At 40.0% G+C, this 17,065-nt stretch overlaps 1 protein-coding gene across 1 annotated transcript in view; it reads right to left on the reverse strand.

Moving 5' to 3' along the window:
- CACNA2D3 (calcium voltage-gated channel auxiliary subunit alpha2delta 3) overlaps positions 1-17,065 on the reverse strand; it is a 1,043,639-nt gene that overhangs the window by 605,878 nt on the left and 420,696 nt on the right. The window contains exon 5 of the mRNA XM_038772667.1: positions 15,344-15,506. Coding sequence (XP_038628595.1) covers positions 15,344-15,506 — 163 coding nt within the window. The remainder of the gene's footprint in view (positions 1-15,343; positions 15,507-17,065) is intronic.

Here is a 17,065-nt window from a genome sequence, read left to right on the forward strand (position 1 = left end):
GTAACAATATTTTTTTTTTAAATATTCTTCATTAAGGACTTTGCCAGTGCTCAACATGCTCAATATCAAGATGTTAATCATTTTGGACTTTGTCTGTGATATGAGGTCATCTGGTTAAAGCACAATTGAGCTGCTACTCCGATATCTAATCAATGATTTGCATGTTAGTTAAAAAAAATCGGATAAACAGCTTCAATCTTTCAGCAACATACCGATTGAATCACATTTGTCCGTAGATTTAGACAAACCACATCAAAAGATATTTGAAACTGTGCCCTCTGTTGGGTAGGGACCGTCTCTATATGTTGCCAACTTGTACTTCCCAAGCACTTAGTACAGTGCTCTGCACACAGTAAGCGCTCAATAAATATGATTGAATGAATGAAACTACACATTGACATTGACACCCATTACTAAGACATAAATTCAGTTGTCCTGGATGACAAAAATAAAATTCATTTATGGACAACTGTAAAAGCTCATTACATACATTCTATCATTATGCTATTTATTAAGAAAGGTCTTTGAGAAGCAGTGGTGCCTTGTGGTTAGAGCATGGGCCTGGGAGTCAGAAGGACCTGGGTTCTAATCCTAGGTCCTCCATTTGCCTGGTGTTTGGCCCTGGGCAAGTCACTTCACTTCTCTTTGTCTCAGTTACCTTGTCTGTAAACTGGAGATAAAGACTGTGAGCCCCACGTGGGACAAGTGATTAGCTTGCATCTAGCCCAGTGCTTAGTACAGTGCCCAGCAAATAGTAAGCACTTTACAATTACCTATTTTCTCTGCTTAAAATTGCAAAAGCAATTGTCTTTTGTCAAGCTAGAGAATATGGTGCTGGACTGAGCACATATAAAACTATCATAGTGACTGGCTGATTTATTAATCTTTAACTACTGTAGTGAATCTGTGTCATTCTCCAAGAATTCTTTTCCAACAAGGATAACATTCAGCCTTAGAAAAGTTGCTATTCAAATAGAGAGTTGTGAGACTATCATGTATTTTTTTAAAATGAGAAAACACTAATCACATCTATTGAAATGCTACTTCATTAGAGCTCTTTCCAGTGAGATTTGTTACTGTTAACACAACCTGTGAGTGTGACAGTCCTAATTTTATAAACTGATCCCCTAGGATTATCTTTCTTTATGACAAACTGAGAAAATGGATAATTTAATTGGTTCTAATAATAGACATGCATTTAAATTTTCTCTCGAATGGTTCCTATCTGTCATTTGATGATGATAATAATACTACTACTAATGGCATTTATTAAGCGCTTACTATGTGCAAAGCACTGTTCTAAGCGCTGGGGCGATACAAGGTGATCAGGTTGTCCCATGTGGGGCTCACAGTCTTAATCCCCATATTACAGATGAGGTAACAGGTTCAAAGAAGTTAAGTGACTTGCCCAAGGTCACACAGCAGACATGTGGGAGAGCTGGGATTAGAACCCATGACCCCTGACTCCCAAGCCCGTGCTCTTTCCATGAGCCACACTGCTTCTCCCATAATAATGATTATAGTACTTGTCAAGCACTTACTACGTGCCAAGCACTGTTCTAAGCGCTAGAGTAGACACAAGATAATCAGGTCGTCGGACACAGTCCTGTCCCACATGGGGCTCACACTCTTTTCCCCAATTTACAGATGAGGTAACTGAGGCACAGAGAAGTGAAGTCACTCACCCAAGGCCACAGAACTAGACATGTGGCAGAGCCGGGATTAGAACCCAGGTCCTTCTGACTCCCAGTCCCGTGCTCTATCCACTAAGCCACGCTGCCTGGTGGGAGCCCATTAGCTTTGATGAAAGCTAATGCATAAAGAAGCTCATCAGGTGAGTATCAATTCCACTGTTCTCAACGGTTTTGAGGCTTCGGCTGCAGGCTGGACCATTGTACACGTTTGGTAAGCTCTTCTTTAGCAATCATTCCTGAATTCTGTGTCACCTTTGTACAGATCACATTAGCTAATTCATTCATTCAATCGTATTTATTGAGTGTTTACTGTGTGCAGAGCACTGTACTAAGCGCTTGACAGAGTACAATAAAGCAATAAACAGACACATTCTCTGCCCACAATAGCTTAAAGTTAGAGGATAAGTGCCAGTTTTAAACATTTTCTAGAGGAGAAAGTGTTGGAAAAGTAAATTATTTCTCCTGCGCTAAAATTGAAAGAAAACATTTGCTTTCTCTTTCCCATTTTAGAAACCTGGGTGAACCCCCAAAAGCAACAAGGATTTAAAGATTGTCAATTCTTTTTTCTCTTCTTGACAAATGGAGTGTCCTTGGTACTACTCTCTACTGAAATTCCCTCAAGAGTTTGGAAACAGAAAAGTTTCAAATAATTTCAGAGAAACTTTTCAAGGCAAACTGAGATCATCTTTGGCATCACAGTATCAACAATACTGGCCATAAAAATAACTTTTATAGGGTAGCTAATACAGCAAGTCCTTAATGGCATAAACCAGGATTACACAAGGTTTTCAGCTGGGGTCCAGAAAGGTGCCCAAGGATTCGGTTCTAGCCCAATGAAGAGAGTCCTCTGGATGGTCAGGGGGAAGAAAATTAGTCAGCCCTCAAGTCCCACCACAAGGTGTTCTGAATGGATCAACTGTTTCAATTCTGGGGCCTCAAAGCCACTTGTACCTCCTAAGGTTTAGGAGTGCAAATAAACCTCCACATCTGCAACCAATTATGTGGGCTATAAAAATGATATCTCTGGTAAATGATATACTCCTTTTAAAAAGGTTCCATTAGGAGAAACTACAAGTGTCCAATTTGTATTATTAGAAGAAAACGAAACTAAACTACACCCACCAGATCTGTACCAGAAAGACTGAATTTTGTATAGCTAAAGTTCACTCCACTCACGTTATAGTACAGCAGTGACTATGTGGTGTTAGTAATGGGTAATACTATTAGCTTATAATCAATCTGTATATTCCCAGACCAAACTTTAAATCATCTCAGCATTAAGTCGTTTAACTTTTCTTATATTCAAAATCAAATTTCCAGTGGCTCAGATGATCAGAACTCAGAACTGCTCTGAAGTGAAAACCCAGGACTCTGTGACCTGGGTGCTATTGTGGTAGAGTGTTTCATGAAGATTAAGGATTGCTGACCCTCTCAGGGTATTTCTTATTTAACTTCCTGTGCCCACATGTCTGTTGAAATTTAAATTCATGCTCAGTACAACCAGCTTTCAAAAATCCATGGTTGTTTGGTTTTTTTAAGCTTAAATTGAAGTTGCACATAAATTGGCCATTTGAAATGTCAAGGCACTAACTGTCAAGAAAAATGACAGGATTTTAAAAACTCTGACTCCTGACCAAAACATAATCAACACTTCCTAATGAAGCATTTTCCAGACAAAGCCCTGGACACTTTTGAAAGGCAAGAAAGCTTTTGGAAAAGCAATTTTGCAATGAATGTATTTGATCAGTCACTAGAGCAATGATAATAAGCAGCAAGCATTATAGGAATAACTATCCTACCCATATGGAATAGGATTATTTTGTTTCAATCTCTATAGAATATATTGAGCTTATATGGTGCTCTTCAAGGGCTTCACAGACATTATTTAATTAATTCTAATTACATCCATGTCACACCTCCAGTTAAACTACAGGATGCAGAAAGGAAGGAGCTTTGGCCTGAATCATTTCACCTCCATGGAGGTCATAACATTACCTGACTCCAGATTGTATTCCTCATTTTAGAAAATATTAAGAGGTGATGCTTAGAGAGAATGATATAATCATCAAGCAATCACAGGTATTTATTAAGCACTTACTGTATTTATTGTACTAAGCACTCAGGAGAATACAATATAGTTGGTAGGAACTTCCATCTTTGCCTGGAATTAAGTAAAGTTGTCCATATTAGATAATATTTCCAAAGTTCAACAAGTATGTATCATAATAATTACAATTTTTACGTAGTGACATTACATCAGATTCTATATCTTTCAAAAAAAGTTGTAAGATTAAAACTTTAGGACAAGTTCCTGTCCATTCTTTATCTGAGTACCTAGTACAGTGTTAGGCATTCTCTGGGCACTAGATAAATGCTTCTTCATCAGCTGACTTTTCCCTTTTTTGTTACCCTATTTGTGGAAGAGCTTTAATATTCTCTAGGTTATCCTGCTGAAGTTTTTTAATTAAAAGAATCAAAAAAGGAAACTTCCTGCTTGAGTTGTGAGCACCTTCCAGCTGAAATCAATCTAACTGAGGGCAGTTCTATGCTTCACCATTTTCCCTTTTCTTATTTGTTTACAAGAGCTTTCATTCAACCAACACAGCTCTTGAAGTCATACTGATGTTCTCAAAACAGTAACTGGAAATCACGACTATTCTTTGTTTGAAAATCACACACACAACTCAGCTAATTGGAAAATTCATACACCTGTGCAGGGGGTTAGGGGCAGGGGACAAGAGAAAAGAGGAGAAGGGAGAGAGATGGAAACAGGTAGGTTCTACTTGACCTATGGTGTATGGTGGTTAAAAACTCTCCCTCAGAATAAAAAATGGGAAAAAAACAATCTAGAAGGGAGCACTAATGCTATTTTGGGTTGAGGTAGAGATACTGAAGGTAGAAAATAAGTATGTGTGGGAGGATATGGAAGATCAAATGGAAAGGAAAAAAGATGGCCTATTTTTGGAATCCAAATCCAATTAACGCCTTCACCCTCCTCAAAAACAATTTTAAAAAGAAATACTAATATCCTGGTATCCTGAAAGGGTAAATGAAATGTCCAGGGGTACCTCACTTTTAAGGAGGCATTAATGTGCCCAGGGAGGTTTCAGCTTTTACTGATTTATGGAGACCATTAGAGGAAAAAAATCATGCTTACAGAGTAAATGACAGAACCGAAATTAAAATGTATGGCCTAATGGATTTGAAGTACACAAGCAACATCTCCTTGCATGAGTAGAGGGCAGATGAAGACAGGACAACAACTGGTGTGTTGGGTTCTCCACGTTGAAATTTGGCAACTCTGATCAATCTAAAAGTGTACTATGGAAGTTACCCAACTTGAGAAGCATTAAATAAAGCTTATCAATGAAGAGTGCTAATTACTGTGATAAGCAAAAGATATTTTCAATGTTCACATAACATAAAGCTGATCTGATGACTTTTCCTTTTAATTTCTTCAATAATAATAACAATGATAATGGTAATAATGGTATTTGTTACATGCTTATCTTGTGCCAAGCACCACATTAAACACTAAGGAAGTTACAAGATAATGAGATTAGACACAGCCCATGTCCTACATGGGGCTCCCAATCTTAAAAGAAAGGTAGCTTGCCCATTTTATGTAGGAGGAAACTGAAGCACAGGGAAGTAATTTCCCAAGGTCACACAGCAGGCAAGTGATGGAGTTGAGATTAGAACCTGGGACTGCTGACTCCCACTAGGCACATTTCCTTTCCAGTTCCCCAAACTTCATCCTAATGCAATCGGCTGATCTTTCTATATACCATTCCTGGTTTTATATTTTCATTTAACGGCCATTCCCAGCAAACCACTCAAAGAATTTCCCTCCACTTACATTATTCTATATTCAAAGAGATTCAGAGACAAACTGGGCCAACATAATATTATTTAGTAAAATGCTATTTAACCTCCTCTCTAATAAGTCAAAGGTCAACTAAATTGCCAAAATGGAATAGTCTTGAAGCAGAAGAAATTACAACCAATTAATTTGTCTGTAGCAATGGAGGACATGAATAGAACTGATCACTGAGAACCAGGTAATCCCCAAACCCCACATTTGAACTGATATTCAAATTCCCTTCACCTCTGTCAGCTTTTATCAGGGAAGAAAATTGAAAAATTATCCAATTAACATTTCACTTCAAAGGAAAGGGCATTTCCCGTACCCACACTCTGTTTGGAAGGCTACTGATATTTGATAATACTGAAGGAAAAGGAGAAGAAAGAGAAGGGGGAAAAATCATCTTGGATAATCCATAAACTGAGACATCATTTCTGGAATAATGGAGCATTTGCTGAAGATCACCAATGAGCCTCCTTAAATTTAAAGGAACAATGAGATGCCTAGTGATGCAAAAAATGAGATGACTATTCAATGAAAAGCGGCTGAAGTCGCAAGACATTTGCAAAAGCTTTGGATCTTTATAATAATAATAATTATGGTATTTGTTAAGTGCTTACTATGTGCCAAGCACTGGTCTAAGCATTGAGGTAATTATAAGGTAATCAAGTTGGCCCACGTGGGGTTCACAGTCTTAATCCCCATTTTACAGATGAGGTAACAGGCACAGAGAAGTTAAGTGACTTGCACAAAGTCACACAGCTGACAAGTGGTGGAGCCAGGATTAGAACCCACAACCTCTGACTCCCTAGCCCAAGCTCTTTCAAGACCCATTTTATTTTATTCATGTTGATTTGATCATAAAAATCTGCCAAAATATGAGAAATACTGATGGTATTCTCATTTCATAAACTCCACTCATTTAATGAAACACAGGAAACGAAGAAATTAGAAAGGTCTATGACATGGTGGGTAGGTATAGAAAAAGTAAACTCAAGCAATGAAGGGATGAGTAATGTTCTTTCTCTCATGCTGCTCTCCCTTGCGTTAAATCTGTATGTTCAAATGTGTTTTCTCTGATCTTGAATCATGATCTGAGTTTAGCCATATCAGAATCACATTCAGTTAGGGTTGGGAGAAAACTCTGAGCCAAGATTAGAACCTACTTCAACTTCAGGGGTTCAGAATTCTGAAACAAACTTGAACCATTTAGTGTCCGAGTTTGTTTACCATTGGCAAAACATGACATCCTGGTTTCGAGAAAAATCTTTTAAAAAGGTTCACAAGGCTCTCCCAACATCAAATGGCTCTTTCAAAACAACATTTTAATGATTTAAGTGTAAACGAATCACAAACATATGGATTACATTTCCTTTAGAATACACATGCGTAATTAAGAGAAAAAGTGCTTGGCAAAACACATTTTGGGTTTTATCAAATCCAACCTTTGAAAAATAGGTTGAGACATTTGATGAATCCAAAACACAGTCAGCTTTGCACCCATCCCTATAGTCAACATGTGCACTTTCTTTTTAAACAAACCACACTATTTGACATCCTCAGAGAACCTTTGTATTCCTTCTTGCCTTTTAAAGAAGAGCTATATACTATAACAGATAAGTACATTCCCTAGAATCAGTAAAAATAGTTTTGTTTCTCCTTTCCTACATGAGCTGTTTTGTATTTTAATTGGATCAATCCACCCCCAAGAACAGCTAAGCCATTCAGTTTGTTCTCAGAGCCTGACTGTCCACCCTGCTGAAACACATTTGTGGCTAAGATACGTATTCCGGATTTTAATATGAAAAGCAGCAAAGATAAGACACACTCTCTTTGCTGAATTCCCCTTATGTTCCCATGATAGAAATTTGGAAACAAGTGAGATTAATGCTTAGTTTATTTTTGAGTGCTCCAGTACTGGCAGAATAGTCTTCCATTTACTCTTTAAACCACCATCTCTGGACCTAACGTCAGAGACCTGCATTCAGTCTGGACCCTGCAGAACAAATATATATATATTATATATTTGTATATATAACTTGTATATATATTATATATTTATAATATATATTTAATATATATATATATATATATATATATATATATATATATATTTGTCTTTCAAATGTGAAGACACCAAGGATGAGAGAGTGTGTGGCTAAAATAAGCTTACAGTCCTCTAGGCTGTAAGCTCATTGTGGGCAGGGAATGTGCCTGTTGTGTTGTACTCACCCAAGCACTTAGTACAGTGCCCTGCACACAGTAATGTGCTCAATAAATGATTGAATGAAAAGGCCAATGTGAGAGCCACAGTCCCCACTCCACTGTATATTTCTATAATTCTATTTATCTATTTTGATGCTATTGATGCCTGCCTACTTCTTTTGTTGTCCGTCTCCCCCTTCTAGACTGTGAGCCCGTTACTGGGCAAGGATTGTCTTTATCTGTTGCCGAACTGTACTTTCCAAGCACTTGGTACAGTGCTCTGCACACAGTAAGCTCTCAATACATATGACTGAATAAATGAACAAAAAGGTTGTCCTTTATTGTGGTGTTGTTTTTAATGTTTGCAGTGCCTAATGTTGTTTTCTTTTACTTTGCTGATGAGCTGGGTTTGGGTGAGACTGGCACGTTGAGAGGTACTTTTTCTAGACCCTTTTCCCATTCAGGGTGAGCAGTGCACTACTAAATAGGGCTGCTCAACCATCCAGGGTGCTCCTGAGTGGCACTGGTGCCTTGTCAGTGCCACATCCTTGGTGCCTAGACCGCCTGCTCCCATAGGACGTTTTGAAATCTAGGTAAAGAGGCATCCCACCACCAGTAGGGTTTGCATATGAATTGCTTTTATTAGTGGAGACAGTTTGCGCTGAGCCACCCACATACTCTTGCCCAGTCCCCCGGAAGTCAACAGGACACCTGGCAAGATGGTTGGTCAGGGTAAGGGTGGAGATGTGAGCACAAAACAGAGTAAATACCACTGTGTACCTTCCCAGCAAAAGACCTTGCTGTGCCTTCATCCAGTTTGTACACCACTGTCAATATGCTCATATCCATTCTACCAATCATTGGGGTCTGTGGTTATTGATAAATATATCACAGGGACATCAACAGTCTATGGGGTTTGGCATTAAGAAGGCTGAGGTGCCTGCCACGTTTTGAAAAGCAGCCCACCTGATGCAGTACTAGAATACTGACTCCAAGTTCCTTTTACTATTCAGCCTTGAAAAATACTGATTGTAACTTTACTTAAAGGAACAAAAGCCCTCTGGACACCAAAAACTCAAGTTAATATCCCACAAAAAATCAGCCTTAATTGAAAACATTTCTCATTCAATCATATTTATTAAGCACTTACTGTGTGCAGAGCACTGTACTAAGCAAATGGGGAAGTGCAAAACAATAATAAACAGTAACAATCCCTGCCCACAACAAGCACATGAGCACAGCTCAAAGAGTGTTTTGTGTCTTTTGGACCAAAATGTAATTCCTCTGACTCAACAAATATTGAAATTCTGTGCTTATTAGTGAAGAACTCAAATTCCCAATTTAACTTTAAACTTTGGGAGTTTGCTTCCTTAAGCAGAGAGTTCCTTGGTCAAAGAGAAAATAAAATACCTCTTTATTGGAGACCCAATTTATTAAATCTGTTTTTTACTTGACCCATCACTGGTAATATACAAATTGATCTTAAAGTACTGATGCAATAACTCTATAAACAAATACATGTCTAGTTACTTAAATGTCTAGGCCCCTTAGAGGAAGCCATTACACACAAGCATATTCATACATGTCCAAGGGCTACTGCATCTTTCCAATCCAAAATTAGAAAGTAATTAATCAAAGATGAATGCTTCTAAAAATAGAATCCTTTTTAAGAATCAATTGATATTTTCATATAGAATCACAGCTAATTTTCCCAAGTTACCAATTGGGTAGCACTACACCCAATCAGTAACAGGTATCTGTGCAGCCAGAAGTTTACACATCAATCAATGGTAATTATTGAGCACTCATAAGCAGAGCACTACACCAAGAGCTTGGAGAAGAACAATACAACAGAGTTGTTCCTTCAAAATACAGTGTCAAGAGACTTGAAATATTTTGTATGCCCCCCCCCCCCCCCCCGCCAACCTGATGAGGTAGGAGGTAGCTCAAAAGGTTAATTTATAGGTGAGATTTCTTCTTTGCAATGAAAATACCTGTAATCTGAGGCAGAGCAAAACAAATGAAATCTTTTCTAGGTGATACAACCTAGTTCCTGATTCCTGAGCCTGAGGGGCTAGTGTGGACTCTGCATGATTTCTAAGTATCTCCCTCTTCTTCCAACTCTCGAATCAGACTCAATCTGGTCACCAAAGGATCTAGTGAGTGAGTCACTTAGCAGAGCCTCAGGAAGCAGGTGTTTTAATGATGCTGTGATATCATGAGGACTCAGGACCTGCTTGAGGAACTGTCAAAGAGGAAGGTCAGCCGGGGCTACCCATTTGAAATGGCTGCCAATTCCCAGCCCCACCTCTGAAGGTACCAATTTACTCAAGTTGCAGGGGAGTGTTTTGTTTTGTTGTCTGCCTCCCCCTTCTAGACAGTGAGCCCATTGTTGGGTAGGGACTGTCTCTATATGTTTCCGACTTGTACTTCCCAAGTGCTTAGTACAGTGCTCTGCACACAGTAAGCGCGCAATAAATATGACTGAATGAATGAATGAATGAACGAGGGGCTTAGAAGGACAGAGCTACTTGTCGCTGCAGTAATTCCAGTGTGTAGATTGCCTCTGCACCAGATTGAGCCTAGGCGCCTGGAACTAAAATGTTCTGGGCTTTGGGAGGAGGTGGTTGATGGAGCAGAACTTCTGCAGCAGTTAGGAACTCCACGCTAAAGCAAGAACTGAGACTTCAAGCTGTCATATTTCTCAAGCCTCCAAAATGCTAGCTCCAGTCTTGTGAGGGCTGTCGGTTGGTTCGTGTTTTTCTCTCTCTCTCTCTCTCTCTCTCTCTCTCTCTCTCTCTCTCTCTCTCTCTCTCTGCCCTCCCCCGCCACACACACACAAAGAGGCCCTGGTGCAGGTTCTATGACACGGCTGTGTCCATAGATTGCTTTGGTCCGGATCCAAGTTCTGCCTATAAGACAGTAGCACTTTGGGGCTGGGAAAGGCTGCGAGCGATGGTGAAAAACAACTGGATTTGTGTGGGGTGCAGAGCTGGTTAGGTGGGGTTACTTTGGGGTTAGAGGAGGCTCCACTTGGACCTCAGTTGGTGATACTATACAGTATTCAATTTTGTAATAATGAACTGAAGCAGTAAGACCAGCAGCTTAAATATCCATTTTGTTAGGACACTTCTGAAGAGGATGCTCAGGAGGCTGGGAGGCAGCCACAGAATTTCAAAGCCCGAGGCTGCCATGGGAACAGGAAGGTCCTTAGGTCCAGCCTCAGGAGTCTCTCTCGGGAAGAGGCATGTCAAAGGGGACCCAGAATAATCTGGGCCTGGTTTCTGGGAAAGACCCCTACATGGGGCTGGGGCAGTGATTGGGAATCACCCTGACTTCCAAAATGCTTGGGCAGTCCCAAAGGGTAGAACATCATACTGGGCATCCAGAGCCTACTCGAGTGCTGAGGCAAGTATGACCCACACCTTCCTGTAGCACTCCAAGAGCCAAGGGTCACATTCATTGAGCACTTAGTGCAGAACACTGTACTAAGATCCCATTTCACAGACGGGGAAGCTGGAGCTGGAAAGTTAAAGAGCTTGACCAACGCTGTCCAAGGCCAGGTGTAGAAAGCCTATTTTTTTTAACCCTTCTTATTCAGCTTTTAATATCTACCTTGTCACTTATCCTGTATCATGGGATGATAATTATGACCAGGAAAGGAATAGAAGGAGGGTGAAATGAAAGGAACAAAGGAAGCAAAACTACCAAAGCAGAGAGGGCTGAAAGTACACAGAATCAAAGGAAAACCCAGTGAGGCTCGTATTCTTTAAAGATCCACTGGAAAACCTGAACTGAGGGCTCTATTCAGAATAATATTCTCTTTAGGTGACTCGGGTTCCAAGAACATTGGGAAAAAGACTTATGAGCTACATTGCCATTTTCTCTAAATATGCCTTTGGGGACATCACTCCAGGTCAGAACAGAGGAAGCTGGGCTGGATAAGCCCAAATGACTGGATAAGCAAAATGGCCTGCCATTATGATGTCATAGCAAGTTCAGCTTTCCATGATTCAGTCTGTCAGTTGTTTGTGGTGACTAGGAAAGGAAGAAGGGAGCCTTATGATATTCTCAATTAGAGATGCTTCCTAGACAACAAGTGGTTTTAATTTACTCTGTAAGCAAGAAGGACTTTGAATTCCCCGTTGAGAAGTCAGGATTATTCCCCGTTGACTAGTAATATATTTCTTGACGCAAGTGTCCAACTTGTGTACAGAGCTTTGACCAATTTAGTTCTTTGTGGTTTAATTCCTCTCAGATGTGACTGGGCACTGGGTTTGTCTTTTTTTCTTGACTTGCGTGCAAAAAGGGATTGCACTAGCTGCAAATCATGTTTCTGGGCACTAGGCCATGCCAGAATGGCCCCAACCAATCAGTTTGCCCCAGTGGTGTTTGAGGAGTGATAGTTTTAATGGCAGCCAAAATGTGTCCAAACCCAATGAGACTTAAGACCAAACGTTCGGCAATTACCCTACTAACTCCTAAAGGATCCTTGCATATTCTGGGCCACAAAAAATACCATTGTTTGCTTAATATCTATGGCAATGTTTGGGGTGCATTTCAGCTGGAAGTCCCCAGCTACGTGAACAGTACATTCTGGTTCATTTGGCCAGTTAGCAGATGCTGGGGTCTTCATGGCAAAAACCAGACAAAGCTAGCAAAATGTTTCTGCTAAAAGCAAAGGGAAATTTAAGAGCAATAATAATGATAATTGTGCTATTTGTTAAGCATTTACTGTGTGCCAATCACTATTTTGTGCTAGGGCAGATACAGGATAATCAGGTCCCACATGGGGAGCACAGTCTAAGTAGGAGGGAGGACAGGAATTGAATCCCCATTTTGCAGATGAGGGAAATTGAGGCACAGATAAGTTAAGCGATTGCCCAAGGCCACACAGCAGGTAAGTGCCAGAGCCAGAATTAAAACCCAGGTCCTCTGACTCCCAAGCCTATGCACCTTCCATTAGGCCATGCTGCTTCCAGCCAAAACATCGTAGTGGGGTCTAAGTTGCCCATTCAATATTCTGCATTAAGTGCCTCTTCAGTCTGCCAAGTGAGTTGGAAGAGGTAATAACCCATAAAATTCTCCCCCTTTTAGACTGTGAGCCCACTGTTGGGTAGGGACTGTCTCTATATGTTGCCAACTTGTACTTCCCAAGCGCTTAGTACAGTGCTCTGCACACAGTAAGCGCTTAATAAATATGATTGATTGATTGATTGATAAGATCAGCAGGCATTGAGTGCATTCAGAGTGCAATGCACTGTACTAAGCACTTGGGAAGCAGAACATCGTCAATGGTAGAGGAGTGAACCACACAACCAACAGAACAGTCAATGTTCCACAAGTAATGGGTAAAATCATAGACCATACATTGCTTAGAGCCATGGACAGAACTTTTAGGGAACCAGAGGAATAAAACTAAGACTTTTTCCAGGCCCCACATTCTCCAGGGCAGGAAGTGTACTTAGGGGTACATCGGTTCACGCACTTAAGCCAACCACACTGCCATCAGCCTGTGTGTGTTTTGAACCTGCAGCTGCTATCTTCCACTTAGATGATCAAAGGGGAAAAATAGTAATAATAATTATGGTATTTGTTTAAGTGTTTACTATGTGCCAAGCACTGTTCTAAGCACTGGGATAGTTACAAGGTAATCAGGTTGTCCCACGTGGGGCTCACAGTCTTAATCCCAATTTTACAGATCAAGGAGCAGATGAAGTAACTGAGGCACAGAAAAGTTAAGTGGCTTGCCCAAGGTCACACAGCAGACAAGTGGCAGAGCTGGGATTAAAACCCATGTCCTCTGACTCCCAAGCCAGTGCACTTTCCACTAAGCCACGCTGCTTCTACAGGAAGAGGTGTCAAATAAAACAATAAGCTTGCTTTGTGTAGTCGTAGGTAAAGGGAAAGGAGGCAGTTTTGACTAATAAGGCCACTTGTAGTATTATCCAGACAAGTCTATCACCAACTGGCACATCTCACCAAGGGTAAAAGCTTTAACCATCCTCTGAACAAGAATCAATCCACAAGATACACTTAAGCCTAGTCGGCCAAGAAACCAAATAGATGCATCAATTTTCATTGTTGAGGGCAAAATTCCCAGCATGGGAATGTCAAAGTAGATGTCCAAGCTACATGTGTGTGTTTAAGGAACATGTCATCAATAATACAGATCTGAGCTGGATGAACTTTCAAAGATAAAAATATGTTTCTGCAGCTGCATAATGTGATTGTATTGAGCTGGTTTGAATTAGGCAGAGTGGAGACAGGCATTTTCATGAAGTCCCCTCCCATGTCTCTCTGGGCGGCTGCACTTCTCCTGCCTGGCCAAAGCAGGCTTCTGCAGTTGGACTGCCTTACTCTATTACCCTGCAGTTTGTTAGGGGACAGAAACAGTCTGTGCATGGCAGACAGAAAGAATATATAATGGGAACAAGACCATTAAGTTGGAGGTTTACATCAGAATGTGAAATTTCCACACCTTGTACCCAGCCAGTTACCTTCCACACAAATACAGACTGAATGTGCCGATATTTGGTGTTGGCCTTTGACATTTTACTTTGTGGTGCTCCTTGCAATAGTTCATGGGTCTTTTAAAAATGGAGACTAAACTTTTTTATGAACACTGGAAGAGCAAACCTTTGGAAGCGATTCAAGAAGTGGTACAATTATACAAACACTGTGTGAACACTTTCAAAAATCCATTAAAATTCTAAAAATTTCTTTAACAGCTCATGCAACTATACACAACTGAAATTTTAAAATCTCTTAGTCTGGGCCTTAAAATATCACCTGTGGTAGTTTGTTAATTTTCAATTTAAGGACTTGTTCATTCTCTGAGATCATTTCTTCTTTAGCTTCCTCCAAATTTAAAAGGAAGACAGCATATTTTTGCTCACCACATTTACTGGGTTGCCTTATTTTCCACGGAGAAGGCTTGCAACTGCTGGTTGAGGGCACATCACTACCTCCCTATTCTCTTCCAAAAAACCCAGACATTTCTTTTTGCAATGAAAGTCATTCAAAATACACTCCCCAAATTACACAACAACAACAAAAAACCCTCTTTGTCTCCTGAACTATTAACCCAGGCCAACCAGGTGGCAGGATTCTGTTTTGCATTCATTGCAAGTTAGTCAGGCCAGTTGGATGTTTTCCATCAGTAAAAAGGCCTGATGGAGCAGGATTTTTTTGTCAAGGTTCACTCGATGCCTCACTAAACTTTGTCGGCTCCTCCTGAAGAGGAAACCTAAACCTAAAGGTTAAAGTGAATGGTTCCATCCATCTTATTCTGAATCTTTAAGAATTTGTGGCAAGCCCAGCAATTCCCCATGGCTTAAAAGGGCAGCTAAGTGGCATGTGCAGAATGTCAATGCTATTGATAATTCCACAAAAGGCAAATGTGCTACAGATATCTACCTAAGCAGAGGGTTTGATTCCAACAGTGATGGCATGGAGAACTATCTTATAAACATGGATTTATTATATTTTTAGTACTCCAGTCTTAAAACAAAACATGCTATGATTCCTTCCAGCTTGAAATAATTAACCTAAGGACTGAATGGAAGAGTAGGCTTACCTTTGTTGTACATGTTGGTTGGTACTTGAACATCACTCAGACTGACATTCACAGGCAAATTATTAAAATGGTCATTTGGCACTAAAATAAACTCCTTCCCCAGTTCCAGAAAGTTTCCTTCTTCATCTCGTTCATTTATAAGGACTGCATTAAAATATTCATACTGAAAGAGAAAATCAAATTGGGTCATTTGTTATTTTTATCTTACCATTTTTGTTAACTTTTTTATTTCCTATTCTCCACATTGTATGGTATTACCATTTATAACATTTCTGTTTAAAAGCCTTCTCTTTCATTAAAAATAGAAAATCAGGACATACGTTGCAAATGATCCAAACTCAGATATCACTTCAGAAAATACCTTTAAATTTCTATGTGTTCAATCAGCCCAAGGAGTATTTTTTAAATATTCAAATCCTTGTTTGTATAAAAACGTTACTCAGAACTGTCCCACATCACAAACAATACTGCCAAGTCTGTAAAGTAGCAAGGTTGGTCCAATGCTATTTCCTGATTCAACTATGTACGAATAATTCAGACAATCAGAATTCAGAATTCAATTTCAGTAATTCAGAAATATTTGAAGAAGTCTGCAGATGAGCTAGGCAGACACAGCACTTAATACAATGCCTAGCACATAGTAAGTGCTTAACAAATACCATTTATAAAACCAAAAAAAAAATTATGACAATAAAGTTTGGGTCCTTGGATTCGAGCATCTTATTTGAGGATTGAACATAAGGGACTTGTGAAACCTGGCTTTCACCTCAGAATTCCAAGTTAACTCCTCTCATTTTGGAGAAAATTTTCTCATATATTCACTTTCCTAAAACTAATAGATAAATAGGTACTGAACAAAAAAAAGTGTGAAACACCTTTTTTCATATTGTTTATGCTGAAATTAGGACTTGAGTGGAAGGACAGATATTTGACTTCATTAGTAAGGGTTAGCTGCAGCCCAGGATGGCAGCTTCTTAGTTTTTGCCCATCATACATGTCCTCAACCTTAAATTTAGTTTTAGTCCTATCCACTGTTGGATTACTCTGGGAGGGAGGCATCTGCCAGCAATGATGTCCTGCTAGTTGCTACAGTGGCCAATAGGGCTAGTCACTTGTAGAATCCCAAACTGTGGGGAGCCGTGGGACATTTTGTTACTGGAGAACTGCTATTACTGCCGCTTACTTAGTGCATCTCTCATTCATATTTATTGAGTGCTTACTGTGTGCAGAGCACTGTACAAAATGCTTTGCAGAGTACAACAGAACAATAAACAGACACACTCCCTGCCCACAATGAGCTTACAGTCCCTTACAACTTAAAGTCCCTTATGACATCTACTAGTCCCTTATGATGTCTACAAAAAATGCAACTGAATGAAAAAATATGCAGTACCTACCCTTATATGTCACCTGGGTGGTAGGTGGTGTGAAACCCATGTGGTACAGGGACTGTGTCCAATCCGATTTGCTTGTATCTACCCCAGCTCTTAGTACAGTAAAGCCCTTAGACACCATAATCATTATTATTATTACTCCAGAGTTTGCCCTGAGCTTCAGGGATGAGCAAAGCATTTTTTTTCCTCTCCATTTCCCTGCAGGATGATTTGGATGGACAGAGGGCTGGTGGAAAGCTTTCAGGATGAGAAACAACTTGTTCTCAAAGTGAGAATCTGGTCCCACAGTGCCTCCTTTAAAGATGGCAATTTGGGGACAGGGCAGAAG

The sequence above is a fragment of the Tachyglossus aculeatus genome, chromosome X1, assembly GCF_015852505.1.
Source record: "Tachyglossus aculeatus isolate mTacAcu1 chromosome X1, mTacAcu1.pri, whole genome shotgun sequence".
In the NCBI taxonomy this organism is placed as follows: Eukaryota; Metazoa; Chordata; class Mammalia; order Monotremata; family Tachyglossidae; genus Tachyglossus; species Tachyglossus aculeatus.